At 39.9% G+C, this 26060-nt stretch overlaps 1 protein-coding gene across 8 annotated transcripts in view; it reads right to left on the reverse strand.

Annotated features, from left to right (window-relative positions):
* ARID1B (AT-rich interaction domain 1B) overlaps positions 1-26060 on the reverse strand; it is a 336792-nt gene that overhangs the window by 249539 nt on the left and 61193 nt on the right. For all 8 annotated transcript variants that reach the window (XM_075035934.1, XM_075035940.1, XM_075035938.1 and 5 more), the window contains exon 3: positions 4379-4525. In XM_075035934.1, coding sequence (XP_074892035.1) covers positions 4379-4525 — 147 coding nt within the window. The remainder of the gene's footprint in view (positions 1-4378; positions 4526-26060) is intronic.

Consider the following 26060-nt stretch of genomic DNA (forward strand, 5'->3'; position numbering starts at 1 on the left):
CTGCCCACCATGCCATCAATTTAACAAAGATCTAAACAACTTACAGTTCAAACATTCAAATAAATCCCATTCTCCTCCTTCCCCTCTATGCTTATTAGAAGAATGGAAAGTCACAAGTCACTGGAACAGTCACAGAAATTATTTTATCTGTTTACTTTTATGGATAAGATTGCATATTGAATTCAAGTGAGTCAAGGAAAAGGAGCAATGGCTTCACACTTCCACAATACATGAGAAATGAAGACGAATACCAATTCCAAGGCACAACACTAAGAGTTATACCTGACTGCAGAAGCTTGCTCACATTATGTCTAAAAGAGCAAAAAATAAAACATTATCTGTATGAAATTTTGTATCAGTTTTCTTCCCATAATAAAAATACCTGATACATCACACTACAGGGTTTTACATAAAAGGAAACCGGTGGCAAGAAAAAGTCCATCATCCATCCAGAATAAACACTACTTTCAGCATTATAATCTCCAAAACAGGTAGACTGACATAAACCTACAACAGAAATAAGGAAAATACAGTAGGGAGAAGGCAGCAAATTACTGAGAAGCCCCCCTTCTCCATCCTGGCATCTCTTATCCATCCTGCAGTAAAACCAGTTCAATCACTCACATCACAAAGGTGGCAATCAGGGAGATGGCTTATTTACTGTAAAACAGAACATGAAACTTCTTCCCCTCACAGCTGCTCCCCTGCTACAAGGAAGTTCAGCTTCCAGTCCATCAGGTACAGAATAGCCTGTAAACTCTTTGGGGTAAAGACCACCTTTTTGTTACGTGCTTGGAGAACGACCAGAATAACAACATCCTGATCCACGGCTGGGGCTACCATGAACTACTTCAGTATTATTAGAGTGATCCTCTCATGATCCAACCACGCTCTCCAGGAAAAACACTTGTAGTCTAAAGTTTTCCCGTAATTCTGGCTAGCCAGCATGAGGCAAAAACATCTTCAGAGGCCAGCTTCTGTTCTTGAGGCTGACATGCTGAAACAATTGACTTTATACACTCCTCAAAGTTGTGACCATTCAAAACTAGGACTGCACCAATGCTGAGTGGAAAAAAGCAACGAAATCAATACAAAAAGACAAAAATGGGTAATAAAGAATACAGAAAACATGGAGGAAATTCATTTGTGAGCTGGAAAGAAAGAACAAAACTAAGGATGACAGACAAAGGATGACAGATTATATGACGGAGACCACCTCAGTTTTCTAATTGACAGGATTATATAAACAGGATGTACTGGTATTTTTAAGAGTAGAAATAAGAAAGATACACCAACTGGTGCAGCAGGTATTATATGATTTTATAGGTTTTTTTAAAATTCTATTTAGAATATGTAAATCCAATATTAAATCACAGCAACAAAGAATCACATAGGTTTGAAGAGACCTTCAGAGAGAGGCCATGTAGCCAAACCTCCAGTTCAAAGCAAGTCTACAGAGAACAGGGTGTTGGGGGCCTTGTCTAGCTGACTTTTGAGCATCTCCAAGGATGGAGATCCCAGTCTGGGCTCCTTCCTGTGTTTGAAAACCCTTATGGTAATTTGTTGGGATTTTTTTCCCTTTTACCAAGTTGCAACTTCCCTTGTTCCAGTCTGTCCCCACTGCCTCTTGTTCTTCCATTGTGCACCTCTGAGGTAAGTTTGGCTCTGTTCTGTCTCACATCCTCCCATTTGGTAGCTGTAAACAGCAGTAAGATCTCCCTTGAGCTTTCTCTTCATAAGGCTGCCCAATATATCAAACTCAGTGAACTCCACCCTTAAACATCCTAAAACTATATGAACACCTACTCCTATTTCTCATGCTGAAATTTTAATCAAGTAAACCCTAGTTTTTAAATTATTTTCAAAAGATAATCAGTCTCATATAAGCAGAGACATGTATGTTTAAATAAGAACAGTTTAAAATTTTTGTCTCAGCAGCACAATTTGACATATACTACCAACTTTTCTGTTACCCTAGCATTAATTTTTGTATGGTACACTGGTTACCACTTGACGGTAACTCTACTATGCATCAGCAGCAGAGAAGGAACACTGTTGCTGAAGTGTCAGAAGTATAGACTTCAACTTCTTGTGTTAGGAATTTGTTTTCCAGATAAGCAGTTCCCAAAAAATGGGAAAGAACACAGTGGTGAGGTTTTACAGGGAAACATTAGAGAGGAGGTCACCTGATGACCCTTCTTGAGACAGGGGGAAGGGCAGCCATGGAGATGGGAAAAAGGAGCAAGCCCTAAGGTGTGAAGGACTCATTATTTATATGAGATAGTCCCATCTACACACAAATACTCCAAGAAAAGCCTGTATAATTCAGAACCTGGGATCAGAGTTCAAAACTCGAAGAGGCTGACCACTACTGAAGAACAGGATAACCAACCAGCCATTCACAAACCACAAAGAATTTCAGGTGGCAATTCTCACACAAAGGATTACCAACCACAAGGCTGTGTTAGTGAGGACCTAATGCATCATCCAAATTTGCAGATTCAGGCAAAAATGCCTATTGACCTTGAAATGCCCGTATCACCCTTGGAGCCTGGATTTAGACACTCCTTCAATGTACCCTCAAATCCTCAAAGAAGAAAATTTGGCTGCATTGAGGCTGGTATCTTCTACTTGTGAATCTGTCCCCTGCCTTTCTCTTCATCCCAGTTCTCTTAAGTCCATAACATATGGAAGGCTTTACTCTCATTTTGCCTTTATCCTTTTCTATGATATCACTCACTTCATTGCACAAGCCTTCACTTTACTGGCTGTGACAGCAAATGATGATTGGAACATGTATCAACAGATAAATCAGTATCTTGTTATTTCTTAAGTCCTGTGTAGTTGGTATGTATAAACTAAAATACTCAATCCATTCAACTGACTGTATTTAAAATACGATGAGGTGTTCAAGGCAGGGGAAAAAAAAAAAAATCAGTTTCACAAACTGTGATATGTAGACATTGGAGCAGCTGTGTTTCTTCTATCTCATAGGCTGTATTACTAGGACTTTATCTGCTAAGACTTTACCAAGATGCTTATGAATAGTATTTTCAAGTCACAGAGAAATCAAGCATTTAATGCCAAAGTAAAAAGGGAGAAAATTAAATTTAAAGACACAACTGCAATCTTTAAAGTCGCAGCTACATATAATCCAAAAGATGGAAAGTGGTGACATTTACAAGAATATCACAGATACAATTAAGAATTCTATTTCATAAACCATCCAGCATTTTAATGAAAAAAGTTAATTCTCAATGGAATTTTAAAATGTAGATGAAGAAAAATTAACATGTAATTACACAGTGAAATTATCATAGCTTTATTTTAAAATCAAAGGAGGAGAGCCTCCTGTATCATTGCTACTTATGGCATCTTTTGTTAGTTTATTTTACACACTATTTTTATTTCAAACTAAGATTTCTACGTTGCACCAGCATTATCCCAAAATGTTAATCAATCACACCTGACAGAATTCCCCAGTGATTTGCAGCAAGTGCTGATGCTTCTACTAATACCCAGTCTTGAGCAACTCACTTTTGTTAGATTTCCCAGGACGGTGAGCATGCTTCAGTTTCATCCTTCCATTTCCAGATCACCTCTCTGTGATTAACAGAGCTGAGACTGCAGATAGAGCTGAGCCTACACATTCAGCTGCATCAGCTATGCACATCCATTTTGTTCAGTATCTAAAATCTGGGTGTTTTCTCAAGCTCTGGGAAGCAGACCCATACACTATCACTTCTGATCTTAGTAAAAAACAGAATCACTTTAAATTAATTTCAATGGCTAACACAATTCAAAAGCACAATTCAAGGACAGCAATGGATATTGAATTATGCAGTTTCACTAACTGGATATGCAAACTGACAACATTCAAATTAATAGCTGTAATATCTCTTAAGAAGGTCCCTTGACAAAGCAGCTCCAAAACGCCTTGAACTCATCTATCCTCAAATGAAGTAACGCGAAAAACAAAACAGTAGTGACCATGTTAGATGCAGGAGCTCTCAGCAACGTCTGTCTTGTGAGGGGAAAACAAAACAAAAGCAAGGAAAACCTCCAGCCTCCACTGACATCTGATCAAGAAACTGTTACTTCTTTTCAAAAGCAGAATTAATAGTTGCCAGGGTATATACACTGGCTTTATTCAAAAAAAAGCTGATATAAAATAAAGCCTGAAAGTGTGTGCAGACGTATTTGTGTGTATTTCCCCAAAGACTTTTCAGAAGGATGTTGTCTTATTCTGTGTTTATTTAATTTTGCTTTTAACACTTTTCTCTCGAAAAGGGATCAGGTGGGTTTTGTTCATTTCACACAGATCATTTTCACACTTCCAGCTCTAGGGCGACCATCAGTAGTGGAGGACAGTGCTTACCTGCTGAGCCTGGTACCTCTGCTGGGCCTGCGACAGATATTGTGCCTGGGGTGGCAGATGCTGAGGCTGCGGCTGCTGGTTGTAGTACGGCTGCTGGCCCTGCTGGCAGTAGCCACTTACACCTTGCTGACCATACTGAGGCGGTATCTGTTGGAAGAACCAAGCAAAGCAAATGCATGAGTCGAGGCAGGAGGACATGAAATCAAGCTATGTCACATCTGTATGACAACCTGATCAGAAGTGATATCCTCAGCTATACACCTGACCCAGCAGTCCTACTCTTTTACTCAGCAGTTAATGCAAGCCCTTAGATCTTCTTGTGCGAGCAGAAGCCCAAGTGCTCTGTATAGTTACCCTTTTCAGGAAGAGCTTCTAAGGAAAATGCTATGCTTCTAAACATCACAATCCCATAATGCCCAGCCTTAAAATACAGAAGCAGTTATTCTAAGTGTTTGCTCTCCATAGGCACAGTACAGAGGCAAATCAACAGAGGAATCATTCTGATGCGCTGACCCAAAAGCAGAATTGTGGAAAAAAGGCACAACTCTGAAACAGACATTGAAAGAGAAATGCCTTTTTTTTTTTAACAATAAAGTACTAATTCTTGTGAAATGTTTTGCCCACAACCCTCAGGTTTTTAGCTTTTGCGTACACGTGTGTTTAAGCTTTACACAAAAAAAACTTGGGGCTTGGCAGATTTTGTTTTTGTTGAGTTCAATCTCTAAGTCTCTTCCCCCCTACTAAGATATATCTTTAAAAACAAACAAACAAACAAACAAAAAAACAGTGCAACACAAAATAACCTGTTACAGGTCCTATCAACAGAGAAATCAGCACATGTATCATGCACTGAGAACAAGTCAATTATAGAGTCAGAGGAATCTTCTGCATCAGTTTACTCTGTAAGCCTTGTATCAATAGACACTGACATTTTCTTGAGATATTTGAAAGAGCACACTTTCAACATGCTCCTAATACTGTGTCTGTATTGCCCCTATTTTAGGTACCTGTGTTTTTTCCCTAACCGCTGGTATTTAGTACCATTTCAGATGAATGACAGATGCAACATAGGACTCCTCCCTTCTAGAATGGATCTTCCATTGCATATCCCTGCCCTAAGCAAATGTCTTGGATACCCAAGCACATCTGAAATGCTTTGATCTCTGAATTGTTCCTACTGAGTCTCTGATACACCGATAAATCTGTTTACTCAAAATGTAAACACACACCTGTTCTACCTAAAGTTAACTTACTACATTCATTCAACAAAATAGTAATATTTGCTAGGCGATAATTAATAATACAAAGTCAAATTTTAAAAAGTGTGTAGGTTGTTTTTACTATCACAACTTGATCTGCTTCTATTACTTCTGCCAGAAGTTGGTAGTCCTACTTCTTGCTAACTCCTAAGGTCAGCACTGTAACCCCACTTCTGCACTTCTTCCCTTCGCTTGCACTTCCATTCCCTTCACCACCATTTCACAGGCAGTTAGATGTTTCTGTGACCAGAGTAACCCGTTTTTGACAAATACCCTCTCCCTGCTGATGCATAAATGAGGCAGTTTTAATGCAAACTAAAAAGGGTGTGTTGGAATATCATCAGGTAAACAGACAGCTGGAGTCTGGGATCTGACAGAAGACCACATGGTGATTTGCCCATCAGCTGCAAAGGTCACAGAGCCTGGACTGGTTCCTAGGAAACGCTGAGGAGAAACCTATGTTGTGGTAAGAAGAAAAGGAAAGACAGACATCCTGACAGCAAAATATGGGCTTCTGGAAAGAAGAAGAAAAAGAGAATCTGAATGCCCAGTTGACAGGATGGTGACAAAGCAAGAGATCAGATTGATCAGGAACCAGAGTATTTCTAGAACAAAGATACTTATACAGGAGGGCTGGAGCTCACCTGAACACAGAAGCCAGGTTGTTGGTACCTAAGGATCAAGAAAGTGAAATTTTAAACTGAAGAGAGGAAATTAGAAGAGCACATGATTCAAAAGCATGGCATTGCTATGACAAATGAAGACACAGAGATTCTGGGTCATCAAGTGAAGATGCTGAGAAGAATCAAAGAATTGAAACAGACACACAGTTGACTACAGAGTAAATAGGATGGCAAGAAGAAAATCCAACAATACATTGCCTTCTAGACAAAAGCAGGGGAGTAGAAGAAAAACTGGATCACTGGAACGTCAAAAGCCTCAAACAAAAGCACTAGCAGTAGTCGTATTAGAAATCTGGTAGAAGGGAGGCAATTAGTGGGTCACTATTTTCCATCATCCTAGGATACAAATACATAGGGAAGACAGCTGATGACAAAGTAACATTATATGCTACATAGAGTTTAGAAACAAATCAAAACAAAACTCCACCTCACCAAGCAGCAGAGGTCTGGAGCTTGATCCGATCAGGAAGAGCGAGTGCTGGGACCACCAGGCATGGCCAGACTATGGCAACACCGACAACAGCACACTGAGGGAGATCAGCAAAGGCACAGTGCAAGGTTGCATAGATGGAGATTTCAGCTCCTCCCACGTAGACTGAGTAAGCAGACTACAAAGCAAAGACTGAAGCTATCAGGTAACTGCCAAAGGTGGTTCCATGGAGCTGCTGGTTAGGGAGCCTGCATGAGGAGCCACTGCCTTTGGCTCAGACCTGAGCAGCAGGAATCATCTACTTCTATGTCCTACAGCTGCAGAACCACTACACATCAGTGAATATAACACAGTTAAATTGAGCATCCCTACAGGAGCAGTGAAAACCAAGGAACCTACTACTGTTGTGCTTAACTTCAAAAAATATAACTACATAAAAAAGAGAAAGCTTGTTCAAATGAAGCTCTAACAGCCAGCTACGAGAAATAAAATCTGACTGGCAGCATCAAAGCTGCTTAACAACAACCACATGGAAAGCACAGAACCAATATTCACCACCTATTAAGAAAGACTTGAGAAGAGGAAAGGCACATCAGCATGGCTCATCACAGGTTTCCAGAAGCAAAAAGGCATCCTTCAATAAGCCGACACCAAGTCCAAATGAAGAAAACAAAAAAGACTGTAAACTCTGGCACTTCAAATGTAATAAGGCAGGCCAGAAAAAACTGGAGGAACAGCTAGGGTAGGGAATCAAATGAGTAATGAATCATTTCTTCAAACACATCAGGAGCAGGAGGTCTGCCAGAGAGCCTGAAATGCCAAATGATGATCAAGGTATAGAAGGAGATTCAGAGAAAACAGGGCCATCACAGAGAAGCTTAACAAATTTTATGCACTAGTGTGCACTGTGGAAAAATCTTGGGAGGTTCCCATGCTGGAGTCCTCCTTCGTGAGGGACTCAATGAAGGCGCCTGAATCTGATGGACTATTCCTGGGACAAACTGACAAACGAACAGTGAGAAATGCTCAAGACCATACAGTATCACCTGAGAGGCCTACACAAATTCAAGAATGAAAAAGCTGAATTACTAATGATGTTACACAACCTCTAACTTGGGAGTTGCCTTGGTGGGTCAGAATTGGAGTATGGCTGGGGGGGGGGGGGGGAAGCAGATATTTGAGTAATTTAAGACTATAAAGGACTGATGACTGTTCGTTAGGAAACATCAACACAGCTTTTGCAAAGGAAAATCCTTCTCTACAGACTTCTTGGATTTCTTAGGAAGGGTCAAACACAAAGGTTCACAGAAAAGCAACAAGAATGATCGAAGATATGGAACAGTTCCCATACAAGGAAGCTATAACCTTCTGAGTATGGAAAAGACACCAGGAAGTAAGAATATGATAGAAACCTACAAAACCATCTTATCCAACACAACAATTAGAAGATATGAAATGAAGTTGGTAGATGCAAAATTCAAAACAAGAGAGAGGTTCTCTAGTCACAGAGGTAGCAGATGTTTGAAATTCCTTGCCAAATGATGTTTTGAAAGCTGAAAGTTTATGTGGGCTCAAGCAAAGACTGGACAAGTTCACAGAAGATATATCCTCTGAGGGTTACCAAATTTATAGAGCCACATCTGGCTCAGGAAGTCCCTGAACTGAAAATAGCTGGAGGCTTGGAGACTATTGGGGGAAGTATCACATGCTTGCTTTGTTCTGACTCTTCTCTAAGCGTCTAATTAAAGCCCCCACTGGAGGCAGGATATGGGGCTGCATGAACCCTTCATCTGACCTGATACAGCCATACCTATGTTCTAACTACCTCTTTGCAACACATGTGCGTGTCCTGTGAGAAAAAAATGAAAATCTGGTCTGCAAGGTACTAAGTAACAAATGTAAGCAACCCAAAGAGGCAGTAACACCTTGATTGCCAAAAGCTGGGAGACCGCTCCAATTTCTTAAATGTTTTCCCTAGCAGTCTGCTTCCAGACACTGGTGTAAAAAACGGTACTGGGCTTTACTTCTGATCTTATGTATCAGTTGCTCATATTGGAATTTTCCTCTATATTCTCACCATCCAAACTGTTAAAAAAAAACCAAACCAAAGCAAACCCCAAACCCACAAATCCCCAACAACAATCCTGATGCTACATGTACTTTCAGATACTATACTCTTTAGTGCAGAGACCCATCACCACTGCCTTAGCTGAACAGTCAGTGTAATTTCTGTGGCTGTTTAAATAAATAACAAACAATATGCAAATTAATCCTTCTGCTTTACTGATGGGGATCACAAGATATCGCTTATGGACAAATGTTTATTAAACAGCATATAAAAAAGCTTAATTAAAATCTCCCCAGAACAAAACAAATCTGAAGCCAATTACTTACAACACTTGGACTGAATGACCCAAGCATCCTCTTTCTTCATAAGGTAAACCCTCCCTCCCTTTCTCTCTTACACCCACATTCTTTGTGGCCACACAGCGCAGGAGATGAGAATTTGGGAAACTTCAGCATGCCTGTGGTAACACACACATTCTTGGGACGGTTCAAGAGAGAACAGACCCAAGTTTGAATCTTTTTCTAGGCAAGCACAGAAACTGTAATAATTACTTTGCCTCCTATCTGACTCACACAGTACAAATAGCATTATTTTGGGAGAAGTATGACTGACCATCAGTGATTAAACCACTCTGAACATGAACAAGGAAAGGATGAGAATAAAAGAGGAATAAAATTGACAGCTAGAATGAAGAGGTGGGAGAAATCCAATTAAACCTATAACTTAGCCCATTATCTTTAATTCTTGCTTGAACAAGGGGTCTTGTGGCAGACATTCTTTGTCCAGGTAATACCTTGATAGTAATGGAAGTTTTAAGCAATTTTTGCATGCATAATCCATAACTAATGTCAAAGGAGAAGGATCGTTAGACAGCATTACAGTCATTATAATAATTTTTAAAATTAAAATGTAACAGAATTAGTGTGTTAGCATAGGTACACTAATAATACCAGCAATATGCAGCTACTGCACTTTTAAGCCATCCTAATGGCTAGATCCAGTCAATAATGGAAGAAACTTTACATGTCCCCTATCACAAAAAGCTCTGCCAAGTCACTCTGGGACCCACCTGAACATGCCAGTCACCCTGATAGGCTCACTACATGGAAAGAGTCCTGGCAACATCCGTCATTGCTTCTTCCTGCAATCTATTTGGTGCCCAAAAAGTAAGGCAGATCCTGGATAATGTCAGTAGCAGGCAACAGCACAGTTCAGAACTCTTGAACCACAGTGTCACAATATAAAAATATGGGTGGAAAAGGGTGTGTCTGGTCTCATTAGCATTAAGCCCTACTAAGAGAGAAGAAAATCTGAACTCCAGAGGCAGGGGTGGCAGTCAGAAGAAAGGGTGACACTACCTGATTCAAAGGCCCACTTTGCTGAGAAACAGTGAAACAGACCTGCGCATTGTGAAACAAGTACCATCTTCAGCAATATAATCATCAGTAACATTCCACTTTCCTAGCAACTATAATACTAATTACATAGACATTGGAATGCAAAATGTATAGTGAGTGGGGTTCCCAGGAAAAAAAAACCCACCACCAGGAGTAAAATTGCACATTCTGTCAGTCAACAAAAAGTTATAGTCAAATTTAATTCTACTTCTTTTAATTTTACAGTGGTCACTTCAGTAATAAAGCAAGCTGTCACACAGTTCCCATCAAACCTTCAAATAAAACTCTTGTGATTTTCTGAAACATCTACTGCTTTAGTCTTAGATTTCCAAAGCCAGACCTCTGCCAAAACAGAAGTGATTTTTCCCCAAATGTTCAAACCATGCATTTCTCCATACTTTTGAATAAGAAGTTATAAGGGAAAACTAACCCTCTGACTTTCACGTACTTAAAAAAAAACTTGTTTCCTATCTAGAACTTTCGAGTTCATGCAAGCCCAGGTCTTCACCTGTACGTTTAGCTGGACTACAGAAAGAAGAAAAATATAATATTCTTATACAGCATAGGGAAATCCTCTGGCACACATTCAGTAGATTTTATCATAGTTAGTGCAGCATGGTCTTCTGTCTCAAATCACTATGTCCAACCCCAGTGTGCTTATGTACGCACAGTCTTAATGAAGGCTAAAAGTCCTTCTCACTGAATGACAAAAAAAAAAATTATAAAAGGAAACCAAGTAAAAAGCTGGGTGTTAATGCCAAGGCTATTAATCGGAGGTATATCAGAAATCCTGATGCTAAGGCATTTTATTCATACATTCCATAAATTCTATTACTTCTTATCACTTAGCTTTGACCTTTTGACAATACATTGGTCACAACGTTCACCTATGTTACTGTCTTTCCTGGACCGCTTGCCTTTACATTGAAATATGAACTTTAAAATCTTATTAAGAGCCTTTAAGAATATTAACACTGGGCCTTGATACTGGTCCACCCTGTGACCCAAAGCAAGGAATCGAAAGGATAAAAAGCATGTTTCTGTGTCACAGCACAATAATCCCCATTCCAGAACTTGCAAGGTAGCGGATTTTGCAGAGTCATTAAATGTATGTCTATGTTGAAGACTGCAGTGCAGTACACAGATCTGCAAACTAGCTCAGATGTTGGAAGGAGCCTACACCAAAAGCCGTACTAGGCTAAATTGCTGTGCTCTATAGAAGGGTGAATTAGGTCAGAGGGAGATCCACACTCTCGTAGACAGACTGCTTCTTGTACACATGCCAGTTCATGTAAAAATGTAGCTCAAGTATCTTTACAATACGCTGCAGTCTGCAATGCAGTCATACCCTGTACTACCGTTAACGTGCAGGACAGAAAGGACACGACTTCAAGCACATTCCTGTAGTCCCCTTTTCCTCAAGAAGTGCACAGCAGCATGATTACACCAGTTGTCAGTGCAATGTATATGGCATCAAATATGTACCTTTCATGAGGTGCTCTCTATATACTGCCTTTTACTGTAGCTTAAATCAAAACAACATGAGCTAAACCATTATTAGTACAGGCAATTTTCCTCTCTTTTTTAAAAAGAGAAACCATAAAAAAATAGAATGTAAAAAATTACTAAGATTACATGATTAAAAAACTCTCCAGTCAGAAAATATAGATGTTAAGGTTCCAAAAGCAACATTAACTGAGCCATGTTGCACATATATAGCACCCTCTCTTTCTGATTTATGTTGTCAAAGGCATTTCATAAAATATAGAGGATGTGAAATGTGGCTCAGTTAATGTGGCTGCTAGAATCTTATCATTTATGTTTTCTGACTTCTTAGCTGTGCAACCTTCACATCTTATTAACATAGTTTTTTTCCATAGACTGTAGTATGGAATAGTACTTATGTTTTATGTATTGACATATTTTTGATGTACTGAGATTTTGAATAAGTTTGCTATTCTTCATGATAAGAGCCAAATAAATAAAGACTACTACCACAAAATAGTCAATCATTTATAAGGAAAAGCAATATCTCTCCTTCCAAAAAAGAACACTTTGAATCCCTTGTCAGAAATTGATGAAAACTACCTCTGCCGTAAATGCTAAATCTATGCCAATATCATAACTACCTCCCACTCCCACCTTCCCCTAAAAACAGCAAACAAACAAAAATTAAGAACTTGCATGTTTTAGTTGAGCTAAAATTAGTTTCAAGGGAGAGGTAAACAGCTGAGTCTAGAAACAATAGGAAGAAATTTTTCCTACACAAGAGCCTGCTACGTCTTGATTTGTACAGTGCATTACAGTTTGAACTAATGCAACATTTGGTCCTTTCTGCAAACTAAGGGATGAAAATACGATAAAATCTAGCAAGAGATTTCCATGTTGTTATATCCATCCCCTCGGACCAACACCATAGAGAAGATTGAAAATTTGTAACAGAATTTTTTTTCAGGAGAGCTATCTTGATATATTGTATTAAGAATAGGGAGAAATCATAGTAGGTGTGTATATATATACACACACTTAAGTGATGAGTCAGATAAGGTATCTATTCTTATACTCTGCCTTTTTTTTTTTTAAAGGTGATCGAAACAATTAAAAGGGATCATGTAATCTGCTTAAGTTTCCATTTTACAAACCAACATAAGAAAAAGCCTATCAGAACTGCCACAACCGATGTGAGCTTCACCTCATCCCTATACTGTCTCTAATGGTTGGTGCTTTAATAAAAAGCATGTAGGAAACTTCATCCCTCACTGCACTAGTAGGATGAAACTCACCTATGAAATGCCAGTCATTAAAGAAAAATGCAAAAGCCTTTATCTGACCTGATTTTTAATCACATAACAAGTAATTTATGACAGGGCACTTCTTGTGCATCTATGAATGGACTATACAACAGTCTTTGGTCCCCAGATCCCGTATTTGCCATTTATTTGCCAGGAAATTGGTAAAAGTTTTGACCACTATTTCTCAAATGGTGGTTAAAACAAAATATGGTTAAGAAAATACAGATAAGCATTTTTCTTCAGACAAGTTTTGCAGTGCCGTTCAAACCTTCTAGAGCAGGGAACACAAATAAGAGGTATGGGTTGAGTATGAATAGCAGGTAATCTAACCGCATGAGTAATCCTCCATTTTTATGGATTTATACACAGAGAGACTCCCAATGCTTAACTATTGGAGACTGAAAAATCCCTCTGCAAAACAGCTTTCACTATACATTTCTTCTGGCACACAATCTTGGTAGCTGGAGGAAATGCAAACATTATTCTTTAATTGCAGTAGTGAGAAGAGGCAGAATGCACATGCACCCTATTTACCACTGCTTCCCCAACATCTTACACACCCTTGAGTCTTCCTTCTTTCTTCCAGTGGCTTTCAAGAAAGAAGGGTGCTTTCTAGTTCTCCAAAGATACCAATCTTGATGAATATTGTCTTTACCATTCCTAAGTTCCATGGCTTTCAGAGCTAAATCATTTCAGATCATTCAGAGCCCATCACTGTACCTCTTAAAAATAGCAAGAGAAGAATACAAAATATCTTCCACAGGGAGTGATGCTGTGTACTCTTCAGCAAGCCATGCCTTTCTCCTCTTCTTCAGTTCCACTACAGTACTGGGCTTCACAGACCTTCACAGAGCACACCCTCTCCCCCCGACAGCTGCTTTTCTTCTCCTTCCTTTACTCCCACCCTGCACCCAGGGAGGAACAACCCCAGGCACCAAGATATGGCGGAGGCCACCCAGCTGGAAAGCAGCTTGGCAGAAAAGGACCTCATGGACACCAAGTTGAACATCAGCCAGCAACGTGCCCTTCCCACAAAGAGGGCTAAGGGTATTCTGGGCTGCATGAGACAGAGCATTGCCAGCAGGTCAAGGGAGGTGATTCTTCCCCTCTGCTCAGCACTGGTGAGGCCACACCTGGAGTGCTGTGTCCAGTTCTGGGCTGTCCAGTACAAGAGAGACACAGAATAGGGAGAAAGTTCAATGAAGGGCCACAAAGATGATTAAGGAGCTGGTGCACCTCACATACGAGGAAAGGCTGAGAGAGCTGGGACTGTTCAGCCTAGAGCAGAGAAGGCTTGAGGGGATCTTATCAACGTGTATAAATACCTGAAGGGAGGGTGCAAAGAGGAGGGAGCCAGACTCTTGTCAGTGGTGCCCAGTGATAGGACCAGTGGCAGTGGCCACAAACTGCAACACAGGAGGTTCCCTCTGAACATCAGGGAACACTTCTTTACTGTGACGATGACGGAGTACTGGCACGGGTTGCACAGAGAGGTTGTGGAGTCTCCATCCTTGGAGACACTCAAAAGCTGCCTGGGTGCAGTCCTGGGCAGCCGGCTCTAGGTGTCCCTGCTTGAGCAGGGGGGTTGGACCAGATGACCTCCAGAGGTGCCTTCCAACCTCAGCCACTCTGTGATTTAATAATGTGGAGCTGCTCTAAACACGCTTCAATTTAGTGTCTTAGTACAAAGTTAACAGCCAAGGGGCATACCCAACCTCTGGCGTTTAACCTCTGGTTTTGGCCCAGACACCTCTGACGAGATTGCCACTTTCGAGTTAGCCCCCACAGCATTGCCTCCTGGGCCTGACTCTGGAACGGCAGAACAGTAGGTTGCTGTTACACACAGCAAGTCATCTCCAATTCCAGTCCTTCACTGTTCTAAGGGACATCACACTTCTAATCATCAAAAACTTGCCATGCGCATGCAGCGGGAGAACAGATTTACAGCTCTTTGTGTTCTCATTATGGATTTCAATCCCCAAATAGTGTCCACAGCATAGGAGGTCAACGCACAAAAGAAGAAGGCATGACCTCCCACAGCTATCATTTAGGTTCAGCAATTTCTGTGACAAATGTAGTCATTTGTACAGTCCAAATTCTGCTAGTTTCTTCTACTACAGCAGGATCAAAATCATACTTTTCATCTGGACACTAAAAATTCCCCACAGCAAGGAATCCTGAGGCAAACAGAATGACTGGCTGAACCAACTGGATAAGAAAATTTGATTATGTCTCTACCAGCCCGGCATAATTTATTATCTTGCAGCACAGCATTAACTGCCTAAGATCAGGATCCCATTTCTGTGGTACAGTCCCTCAACAACAACACTCCTACTGACATAGGCACTCTGGAGTACTTATGCTTGCTTAGAAAAATAAGAAATACAAAGCAATCTCTACCCAAAACCCTTCCTCTTTAGACGAGTTTGTCCAAACAGCATCAGCAATTAAAAAAAAAAAAAAAAGAGAGAGAGAGAGAGAAAGATGTAAATCTATTCTGTGCTGGCTTTTCTTTCCCCTTCTCTATTGGGAACAGATAAAAACCAAGTCAACGTCTTAAATAAGAGTACTTACATAACGGTCCGAACACTACATCTTACAACCGTAATACAGCTATGACTTCAAATATTGCTGCAAGTATTTTTAAAAGAAAACTTTCAAACCCCTCCTTGTAGTCACAGAGTTTAGATATTTGATTTATTCCATTTCTATTATTTAATTTGACCTATTACTTAGCACTGGAAAACTTCAAAAGAACCCTGACAGAAACATCAAAGACATCAATCTTATAAATTCATGGCTGAAACCATATAGCACATCATAATTTCTTAAATAATTACAGTTTTATTATACTCAAAATAAGATGATTATTGTAAATTATTCCTCATATCAGTTACCACAAGTAAGTCTTAGAAACATCTGCTAAATGTAAGTATCTGAATACAGATAATCCAATTCACATAACATTACCCTCAAAATGGAACAGAAAAACAAACAAGAACCTTTATACTCATAAACATCACTTATCAAAAATGACCTGTTTTGATTAACTGAAAATAGCCCCCTTAAAAATCTATGAAGTATCAACCATCAAGTTCATTCATTCATGCTGCCAACCTAGTAGAATTCTATTTTTAATTAATACTGCAACTAATCTTAACTCAAATATTGTGCTCCATCAGTTAATCTTTATAATACCTACTATTCTCTCAAAGCATCCAAGCATCTATGGTATATCCATGCATGCTCCTTCCCTTTCAAGAAAGCTTAAACCCCCTTCCCCCCCAAGCCTGGTCGTTTTGGGCTATAATCTGAACACCTATTTTGTTTAAGCATTCGCAAAACAAATTCTTACACTCACAATAAAATGCTTCCTTCTCATTTATGGCCAGACTGAAGTAATATCTATCTGTACACAAAATTAACACACAAGTGTATAATTGTAGTTTTATGCTCAAGTGCCCCAATTATGCACTTTAAAACACTTTAAAGAATCCATCAGGAACATTCAATACCTCCAAACTGTAAAGTCTAGAGGAGTGTCTTTTGACAAAACAGCTGCATTACAGGGAAATTTTTCAGTTAAAAACGAAGAAACCAATCAACTTCGGGTTTTTTATTCCAAGACACCCAGACTGTAAAGAATGGTGGGACCTATCTGGTGCAACGCATTTTGCCAAAAGTAAGACACAAGCAGGAAACTGAATAGTTCATTTTGCTTTTGTATAATAAAGGCATCCCAGGTAGCCTTTGTCTTATAGCGCTAAGCACCAAAGGGGCCCAGACTTAAGCTTGTTCAGAAGGGTGATTAAAGATGTCTGCCCCACACAGGTGAAGGCCCTACACCTTCCTCATTTCACTCCCAAGGTAGCTGCAAATCCTCACACATGCTCTTTGAATATTCAGTCCTCCACGTTCTCACTTCTCCTTAGAAAATACTGCTAAGCAGCAGCCTTTTCCAAAAAGGGCTGCAGGAGGTGAATGTCAACATTTTTTTTGTTACGCGAATAAATTTCTCAACACAGGTGGTGGAGAAGGGAAATCTGTGGTAACCCATCTGACTTTGCACTGAAATGGATTACAAGTGCTCACATCATGCATTAGGCTTTTTCACCCGGACTGGTGATAAACTTGCAGATTCTTGCATTGTTTAGTTTATTAGAACAATTTAGAGTGGTGGTTTTTTGTTTGTTCCATCGTCCACACGCGCACACACACACACACACCAACTCCAGTGGACATAGAGGAGGCTAAGGACAAAATTATTTTTGTTGTTTCCTATGACAAACACATATCAAGTTCTTAATAAATAAGAGGTAGGGAAGCCAGGAAAGGTAAAAATAGTAAGCGTAACAAGAAGGTAGCCAGTTCATTGCATTACAAAGCAACATACAAAGAAAAGGGCTTCAGGCTGACTCAAAGGTCTTTAAATAGCAAGGCCATGCTAGCAACGATTTTCCTCAATACAAACAAGAAAACATACATTGTAACTTACAGCAAGAAAATGCAATGCTCTGTGCAAATCATATGGGATTTAGCATCAGGTGTCAGGTGCATGTAGTCACTGTTGACCATCAACAAAGAGATAACAAGAGCCTGTTCAGGGGTCACAGACCTCAAAGACAGATCGCAAGCACCAGGCAGAGTGGGTCAAAATAGCAGTTGCTGTTGCAGTTTTCCAGAGGGGCCAGAGCACTAAGCTTTTCCAAAGGTGATGGAAAAAACACAGGTTCTCAGGAAAGAGCCATCCAAAGCTGCTCTACAGGACGTGTTCAGTACAGAAATGCCCCTGAACTCTTCATGTAATCTGCAGAGTGGGTTCCTGCCGTACACCTTCCCAGTCAGTGGCCACCTCTCCACACTGAGGGGCTGGGGAAGGAAGGGGTCTCCTGACAGCAGGCACCACATAAAGCAGGACTGTCTCTCCTGAAAGACAGCAGGACACAATGGGGGTTGTTCACCTTTTGTATAACGCTCCAGAGGCTAGAGCACCAAGACAGCTGGTCTACAGCTCCGAGCCAATCTAACTGCTGCTCCAGAAGTCTTGCTGCCTTTTCCTTCCTCACAACCTGTCAGTTCTCCCACAGCTGCTCTGATGCTGTACCATACTCCTGTACCGAGCCATTCTACCACACTAAAACAGCAGAAAGTTAATGGACAGCCTTCTACTGACTTAGCACACAAAAGTAACTCAACGTGGTCAGATAACCCAAAGGCAACGTGAGAGAAGTGGCACTGCAGCTACCAGTTGGATTGGATTTGGCTGCTGTTGAACTGCAGTGTCTCCGTGTTTTGTTTTCCTAGGCTCTCTTCTCCCTGTTGAATCCAAATTCACAATTCTCAGTCTCCAAAAAAGCACCCCATACACAAGGCAACAACTTCCAGCTCTCCAGAAGAAAGGACATACAGAGCCCTGTACAATACAGGTGCCACAAGAAAGTTGCTGCCCAACGTGAAGCTACAAAAGGAGCTTCTCTCCTTGACTTTCAGGGAGGACACTGGCTTTTTGGGTCTCCTCAGACACCTAAATTCTGCCATAAAATTTAACCCACTTTAATCAGAAAAGCAGTCATTGCAGCTCTCACCCAGAATGACACCCAGGGGGAAAGCAGTGATGCAGGGAGGGGGACGCACGCGCAATTCTCTCTCACTTTCCTCCTTCCTTGCAGGAAACAGAAACAGATAATGAATGCATTTCAGGGACATTATTTGCATGAAGGTAAAGCCACTTCATAAAATGCAAGTGGGCAATGCCCATTTAGATTAGCTCTTGAATAGTATTAGGTCAGTGACCACTTTTCTATGTTGGTAGATAGGTATTTAAGCCTCCCATTTGGTCTGGCAAATCTTTCTCCAAGTACCAGTTGTACCTTACCAGCTACAGCATTGTTCAGGCATGAGCTTCCAAGATTAAACTAAGCTTCTGATCTTGCAGTTGCATAACTATTTAAAATATTTCAAACAACAGGTCAATATTTCTTAGCAGCTGTCTATACCCTCCAGAGCAGAGAGTTCACGTGTCCTGAAGAACAACAGGCAAGTTGCATTTTAATTTTAATTTTAAAAGCAGATATTTTCACTATTTAGTTAGCTCTGAAATATATAAATCTGATTTTTTTGGAGAGTAAAAAACTAGGGAGAAAAGCTTAGGAAGCAGCACTGTCTGCTTTGGAGGGAGTACTTACCCATCTGCCCTTCTGGCCAGAGGTTTAATAGATTTCTATTTTTATAAAGGACATAAGGGGAGGGGGCGGCTCCATCAGTTTCCTACAGAAACCCAGCTGCCAAACTGGATGTGCCAAAGGGGAATTTTAGGGAATTTTAAAGAGATAACCTCTGCTGAGACTGCAATGTCAGCTTTGTAACCTCATGACTGGAACATGTGCAGTGAATGCTGGATTGAAAAAGCTGTGCTATGGGAGTTAGAAGAAAGAGAAGGAGAAAACACGAACAGCACGAACTGGGATCATTACTCTGTGATGAGAAGGGGACTGCAGCTCAAAAACACTGTTAGTTCGCCATGAAAAAAAATACATCTATAGAATAAGCTCACTTTGATTGGGGTATTTATTGATAAACTATGCACATTTCCACCCTCTCAGACCTAACATGGTCTTTGCATTTTATGCTGATGCTGTTGTTCCATTTAGCTGTTTAGTTGCAGCGTATTTTAGACAACACATGGAGCCAAACTGACCTGTGGTTTAAATATTCAGTACAGAAACTGGGGGGTGGGGATCGAGCAGGGAAGAGGAAAGGAAGAAGAATAGGAGCACTGCCAATTAAAAGCAAACAACAATACAAAAATAATCTGTGCTTTTTCGGTCTACTCCTTCACTTTCTACTCAGCTTTTCTTTCATGTCAAGTGGTAAAAATAAACTAAATCCCCTCAGTTTAAAATTATCTAGACTCTTAATTTTACAGAAAATAGATAAAATAAAGAACCATGGCATGTGCTATTTACTCACTAAGATCACAATGTTTCAAGAAATTTAGTAAGCTAAGAAAGCTGCAAAGCATTTGTGATTCAAAACTAAGATCAAGATTCAAAACAGTAACGATAGCCAAACAACCCACACAAATACAGTAGCCACAAATACCTTTGAATGTCTGTAAAAATGTATTATCAACGAAGGGAATAGCATTTAAAGTCTTACTTGGGGATTAAAAAGGTGAAATTAGCAATTTGCACTTAGAAAAGTAAATTTCTATACTAAATTACAGTAAGGGAAGTCTCTTTTGGATAAGACCTCATTATAAAACACTTCTAATGTCCACCTGTTCTCTTCCTCTGCTCACATATAGCAGTATGCTTGCAAAACCTATCCCTTTTACTACATTTAAAATAGATGGGAAAAGATGATGTCATCACATTTCACCTAGAGGAGAAGCAGTAATAAATACCGTTTTGCAATGAAAGCAGGAATGCTTTATGATAAAATATAACATCTCTTTAAAAAGAAACATTTCAAAGTAACAGGAATGTTAGAAAGGTAAAATAAATTAATAGTCTATGTTGTTAAAAGCAATCTACAAATCTTTATAATCCAATTCTCCCAACAGTTCCGATATGTGGTGAATGTCATTAAATTATCAACCTAAGAGAAGAAGCGGTCTTCAAACTTAAAGATAGATGTTTTGTTTAGCCTCGAAACTTGGAAGTGTTTAGAAAACATTTTTTTTAACATTTGGGATTACTAGTGTTTTTTGAGGGGTTTTGCTTTTTTGAATTTTTTTAAAGGAAGCTGTCAACTGAGGACCCTTAAAAACCAGCTAATTTTATAACCTCCATAAGGCATACACTACTAGATACTATCTTTAACTAAATGCTAGTTTGTTTCACCAGTGTTTGTTCTTCCTGGGAAGCATTTCATTGAGAAGCATTCTCCCTTGAGAAAAGACAAGCTGATTCAGTGCAGCGTATCTCACTGTCTCTCCACAAGAAAAGGCATGTAATCAAATAATTAGCATCCAATGCAACAGTTCTGTGCATCAGAGAAAAACACCTAGACAAGCACCTATTTAGAAGCACTGCCTCTTCTACTTTGCTGCCTGTAACAGATCTGAACATACTCTTATTTCATCTTCAAATGAAAAAGATAACAAGCTGTTACATTGCGACTGGCTCTTTTGCTGCCTTGCACTAAGAAAAGCTTTGCAAAGTCGGAAGATTTTTGCTCTATCAAAAAAAAAAAAAAAGTATTTCTATGATGTATTGTAAATCTTTACCTCCCTCAATTGGGAGATAGGTTTTTATGCCTTTCAAAATTTATTATGTCTGCTTGACTGTGCTTTCCTAAAGATCCCCTTCAGCTTCTGTTCCAACTAGCAAGTGAAAACTCTCTCAAGTGCAGTAATATAAAAGGAATAGGAAAGAAATTCAGCACATGAACAGGGGAGACACACAATGTAGTGCAGTGCTTTGCAGAGCCCTACAAAGCACATTACAGTTGGATTCATGAAATACATGAATTCAAAGTACTTGCTATATAGGTCTTATAATTTATTAAAGTTCATATTATAAATAAAACCATGAAGTTAGTCCCAGTTGAAATGCATACATTTCCAAAGCAGCCCTACAAACTCAACAAAACCTTCAACCTTTTCTATACATCTTTCCCACCCACATCCTTATTTCCATTACATGTTATGCAGGTTCCAACTCTACAAACTGCTATGCATTTTTAAATTTTAATCATACGAGTAGTGCCACTGAGCTTAACAGGACCAATGTTACTAGCGTAACTAGTGATGCACACATGAACGTATGAACTGAGGGATTTATACTGCAATATCCTTGGGGCAAGGAATATGGATTTGCCTGCATTTCACAAAGCAGCATGTAATTTTGCTGGCAAACAGATAATAAAGATTTCAGTTTTAAAATTTTCATAGATCATGAATGTGAAAGATAACCCCACCAGTACACTACTACCAGAGAGCCCAAAGATAATAGTAGAAAGCCCAGCAAAAGCTCTGTAACACAGCAGATAGAAGGCTCTTCACCAGCTTTTTGTCTGATGATGATAGTCAGGAGAGGTACTATACAAGCTATGATGCAAGAAATTTGCGATTAATTGGAATACTAATCAGGAGCCAATTTTTCCTGCTAGCCATTCTCAGGTGTCGCCTTCTACTTTTGCAAAAGCAAAGGAGTTCCAATAAAATAAGAACAGGCTATACTACTTCTATTAAATTAAAAAAAAAAAGGCAAAACCAAAACCAGTTTCAAGTACACTGACTACTCCTTGCTTATGTTACTCCTACTGTTAAGTTTATTCAGTTAATAAAAAGGGGAAAAAAATTACATATAGAGGCACTATCAAATTCACTGTCAAAGAAACAGCAATAATTAGCCTGGCAATGCATTTTTCTCTGACATTTCAGTATATATACCGCAATAAACATTCAACACTCTTTCTGGGCTTGAACAGTAAATTCATCCTTCATATGCGGAAAGTGCAGCAAATTCTCTGGTAATATAAGAGTGAAGGAGAACCTTGATAATTTTAATTACTGAGAAACTTGTCTTGGATTTCTAAACTCAACCAACAAGGTACACAAAGCAGGCAAGATATACAGGAACAGAAGCCAAGGCTATTTCAGCAAAATTATACCTTACTGATACATTGGGATTGCAGGGTTTGGTTTTGCTACCAAGTATTGGCAAGTGTATTTCACTAACTTTTATAAGATGAATTGATTATTACCATGACATTTCAAACACACACAAAAAAGTAAAGTTACACTACAGCAAAAATGTGCTATCAGTTCGACAGTGGTAATTTTGAGAAAGCTTTTCAAGTTTATACTAACAGGGTTTTTTCATGAGCTGAAAATAGTTTTATTCCCTTATGTCAAAAGATATTTATGTTTGAATTATGTATCTGTAATGTGCACCATACCACAAAAAGGGAGACATGAAGCAAAAACATGACTTTACAGACATGGCTTTACCATCATGCAGTATTGCTTTATAAATAATGCTGAAGTAAACAGAATCTGCATATAAATAACATTTCTTATATTGACTGTTAAATACATTGACAGAACCAAGCAGCAGCAAAACGTTCCTTATCATAAAAATATCTCTGCTTTTATTTAAAATATATAAACAAAATATTTATTTTTGTAACCATCAAAGCAGGCAGCTGACTTTTGATTTTGTCTGTGAAGAGCACACATCTACAAATAAAGGAAGAGGAAAAAAAAAAAAAGAGGTTAGGGGGAAAAGAGACACAAGTAAGCTTTCGCACTATTGACAAGGCTTATAATCCAGAAAAATCTGCTGTGTGAGCCAAGGCACGGCAACACAGTGTTTAGGCACATTGAGGAGAAATGCTTGTAAATTCCGCTGGTCCAATGAGCAGAGACACAGTTTTCATAATTTTATCATTGTGCTCCATGGCTGAGTGGCTGTCAGGCCAATGGCAAGGCACAGGTTCCCATTTGAATGACATATGGGTTCACCCAACCAGAGAGATGTTAGAGCATTAAATACCACAAACAGACAGGACAAGAATACAAAAAGCCAAATTAGTGCTCACGCAACGGCACACTCCGGCAGGGACCTGGCTGCTCCTGCCCTGCGCCTCCGCCAGGTCCCCGGCGTCGGGAAAGCCGTGTCCTCTGGATAACAGCCTCTCACCTCATAAAACTGAAAGACACACTGAAAAATTGTACTTCAAAGGGCGGCAGGAAAATAAGAAAACGTGTCTTTTCCCAAACACCAGGAAATGTAGACTTAGATATGCAGGGAGAAAGAAGCAAGCAGGAATTACCGTTTCCCACAGTAATTCTAAAAAGCACCACGGAAAATACATTTTACCTTTGTGGAAAGCTGTTCTTCAGACAGAAGTGTTTAACGTGTTATATAAACGTGTTATGCAGTGAAATGTAAAACACAGGGGGATTTTCATCACATTTATTGCATTTGTTAGCCAAAACGTAGTAGTCTTGTAATCACCACTGCCACTGCAGTAAAACACCTCGGTAATATTAACAAAAAAGTGCTTTCAGCCAGGCTCATTGAAGGGGAAAGAGATTATATTGAACAACTTGGACCTAAACAAAACAACAAACCCAAATAAAAACCCCCAAAGAACTGCAGACAAGCGTGCACCAAGAGAGCATGGGGCTGATTTTGACTGGCAATTCACCACCCTTTGAAATCCTCTTTAGTAAACAAACCAAACCCAAGACACATAAATTACCGAACACTGCCTAAGACGCAAGCGGTCCCCTCCCTGTGCAAGGCGATGGAGCAGCACGAGCCACACGACAACACCTGCCCGCAGGAAAGGTTCGGACTTTGGGGAGCCAACAGAGGAACTGCACTAGCAATTTTCAGGCTTTGGTCAATAAACACAAGTCAAGAAGTTCACCATCATCGCGTATAACGCACACTGCCCTTGCGCGGCAGCATTTGCAAAAGCAGAGAAAGAGCTGCGCTTGGGTTGCCCAACAGCCCGTGCCTGCTTGCGGGCAACTTCTTGGGTGAGGAGTGGGCACCCTCACCCCTGCCCTCAGCCTGCCCCCAGCCAGCCGCAGCTCCGAACAGCTCAGGGGTGCGCGGGAGATGGTGCCTTCCACTGACTTTAAGGGAATTTTTCTTCTCAGTCTTTCTGTGCTCTATTTTCACTCTGCAGATCTCTCTCTAGACATGGTCTCTTTAGATTTATTTTATAATACCACGATCCTCTTCTGTTTGTACTGCATTTTTCCTGCTCTCGTTTCTTTTACCCTTCCAGTACTACTGCTATCGTCGTGCCTATGCAGAAAGCTTGGGAGACTTCACTGGGATCTGCAACATTCTCCAATGATAAAACTGAAATGACCAGGAGGGAAGATTATCATTAAGCATCCATTCAAAACAGCTGTTTAGGTTGAGGGTCCTGATGAATTACTGCAACTCAGAAGTCAGCAACAATCTCTTCCCAACCAAGAAATCCAACAAGGACAGCAATCCATAATAATCTTTATTAGGAGTTACTTAATCACACACAATTTATTTTTTTAGGTGGCTGAATTTGTACTTTACTGGCAAAAAAGTTGGTCTGCTTCCTGAAAAAAATAAATACTTTTTAGGACAACAAAGAATTGTTAGGAAAAACAACAACAAAACCAATTCTTTCCTTAAAAATTCCAGCACACCACCACTATCTGCCACCTCTTATTTCTTTTCAATATCTCCACACACATCACCTAGTAGATCCCAGTAAACTGTATTACAGATTAAGCTCTGCCCCAAGGTTTATCCCAGCAGTATCTTTTCACTTCTGAATTTGTTTTGCCTGAGAACTTCATATTCCAGCAGGACTTTCAATTGAACACATGCAACTACTATACTCCCACCTTCTTTTTTTGTAGTTAATTACCAAGAACCTATTTCAGGACTATCTACACCAAAATACCACAAGAAAGCCCCTCTAACTCAGGAAAAACCCCAAACAAATCCATTTAAATATTTCCCTAATTGTTCTTCATATAAGCAAGCAGTATGCCACCTGAAAGAGTAAGATGAAGAGCAAATGAATCAAAGACTATGAAATGTATTCCTTAGTTATTTTAACATCTAACAGTAGAAAATTATTTCAAAGCTACCAATACATGCACAGAACAGTGCTGGCAAAACACAAGAAAAGTGGATATGAAGCAGAATTGTCAGTGATGTCCTCCTTAAAATACCATCTTAGAGAATGACTCTCATACCCTCTAGGCTAATCCATTCCCATGCTCTGTGTTGGAAGATGATACTCATATTAAGAGATCCATCAAAGCCCACCCTCAGACAAGGAAAAAGAAGGCAGCACAGCTAATGGAGAGAAATCTTCCGAGCTGTAGGCAGAGCATCTCTCCCCTTGCCATTATCTCTCCCCACTGTACCATGCTAAGGGAAGTTGGCAAACCAAGACAGAACTCCCAATTCAAAAACGCAGGAGCTTAGGAAACAGGGAGGGTAAGGCTGAAGATTAATAGGATGTTCAGAGCTCAGCAAAAGTGCAGGACAGGGCGGGCAGGGGGGCAGCAGGGAGGAATCTATGTCTATGATA

The sequence above is a fragment of the Buteo buteo genome, chromosome 9, assembly GCF_964188355.1.
Source record: "Buteo buteo chromosome 9, bButBut1.hap1.1, whole genome shotgun sequence".
In the NCBI taxonomy this organism is placed as follows: domain Eukaryota; kingdom Metazoa; phylum Chordata; class Aves; order Accipitriformes; family Accipitridae; genus Buteo; species Buteo buteo.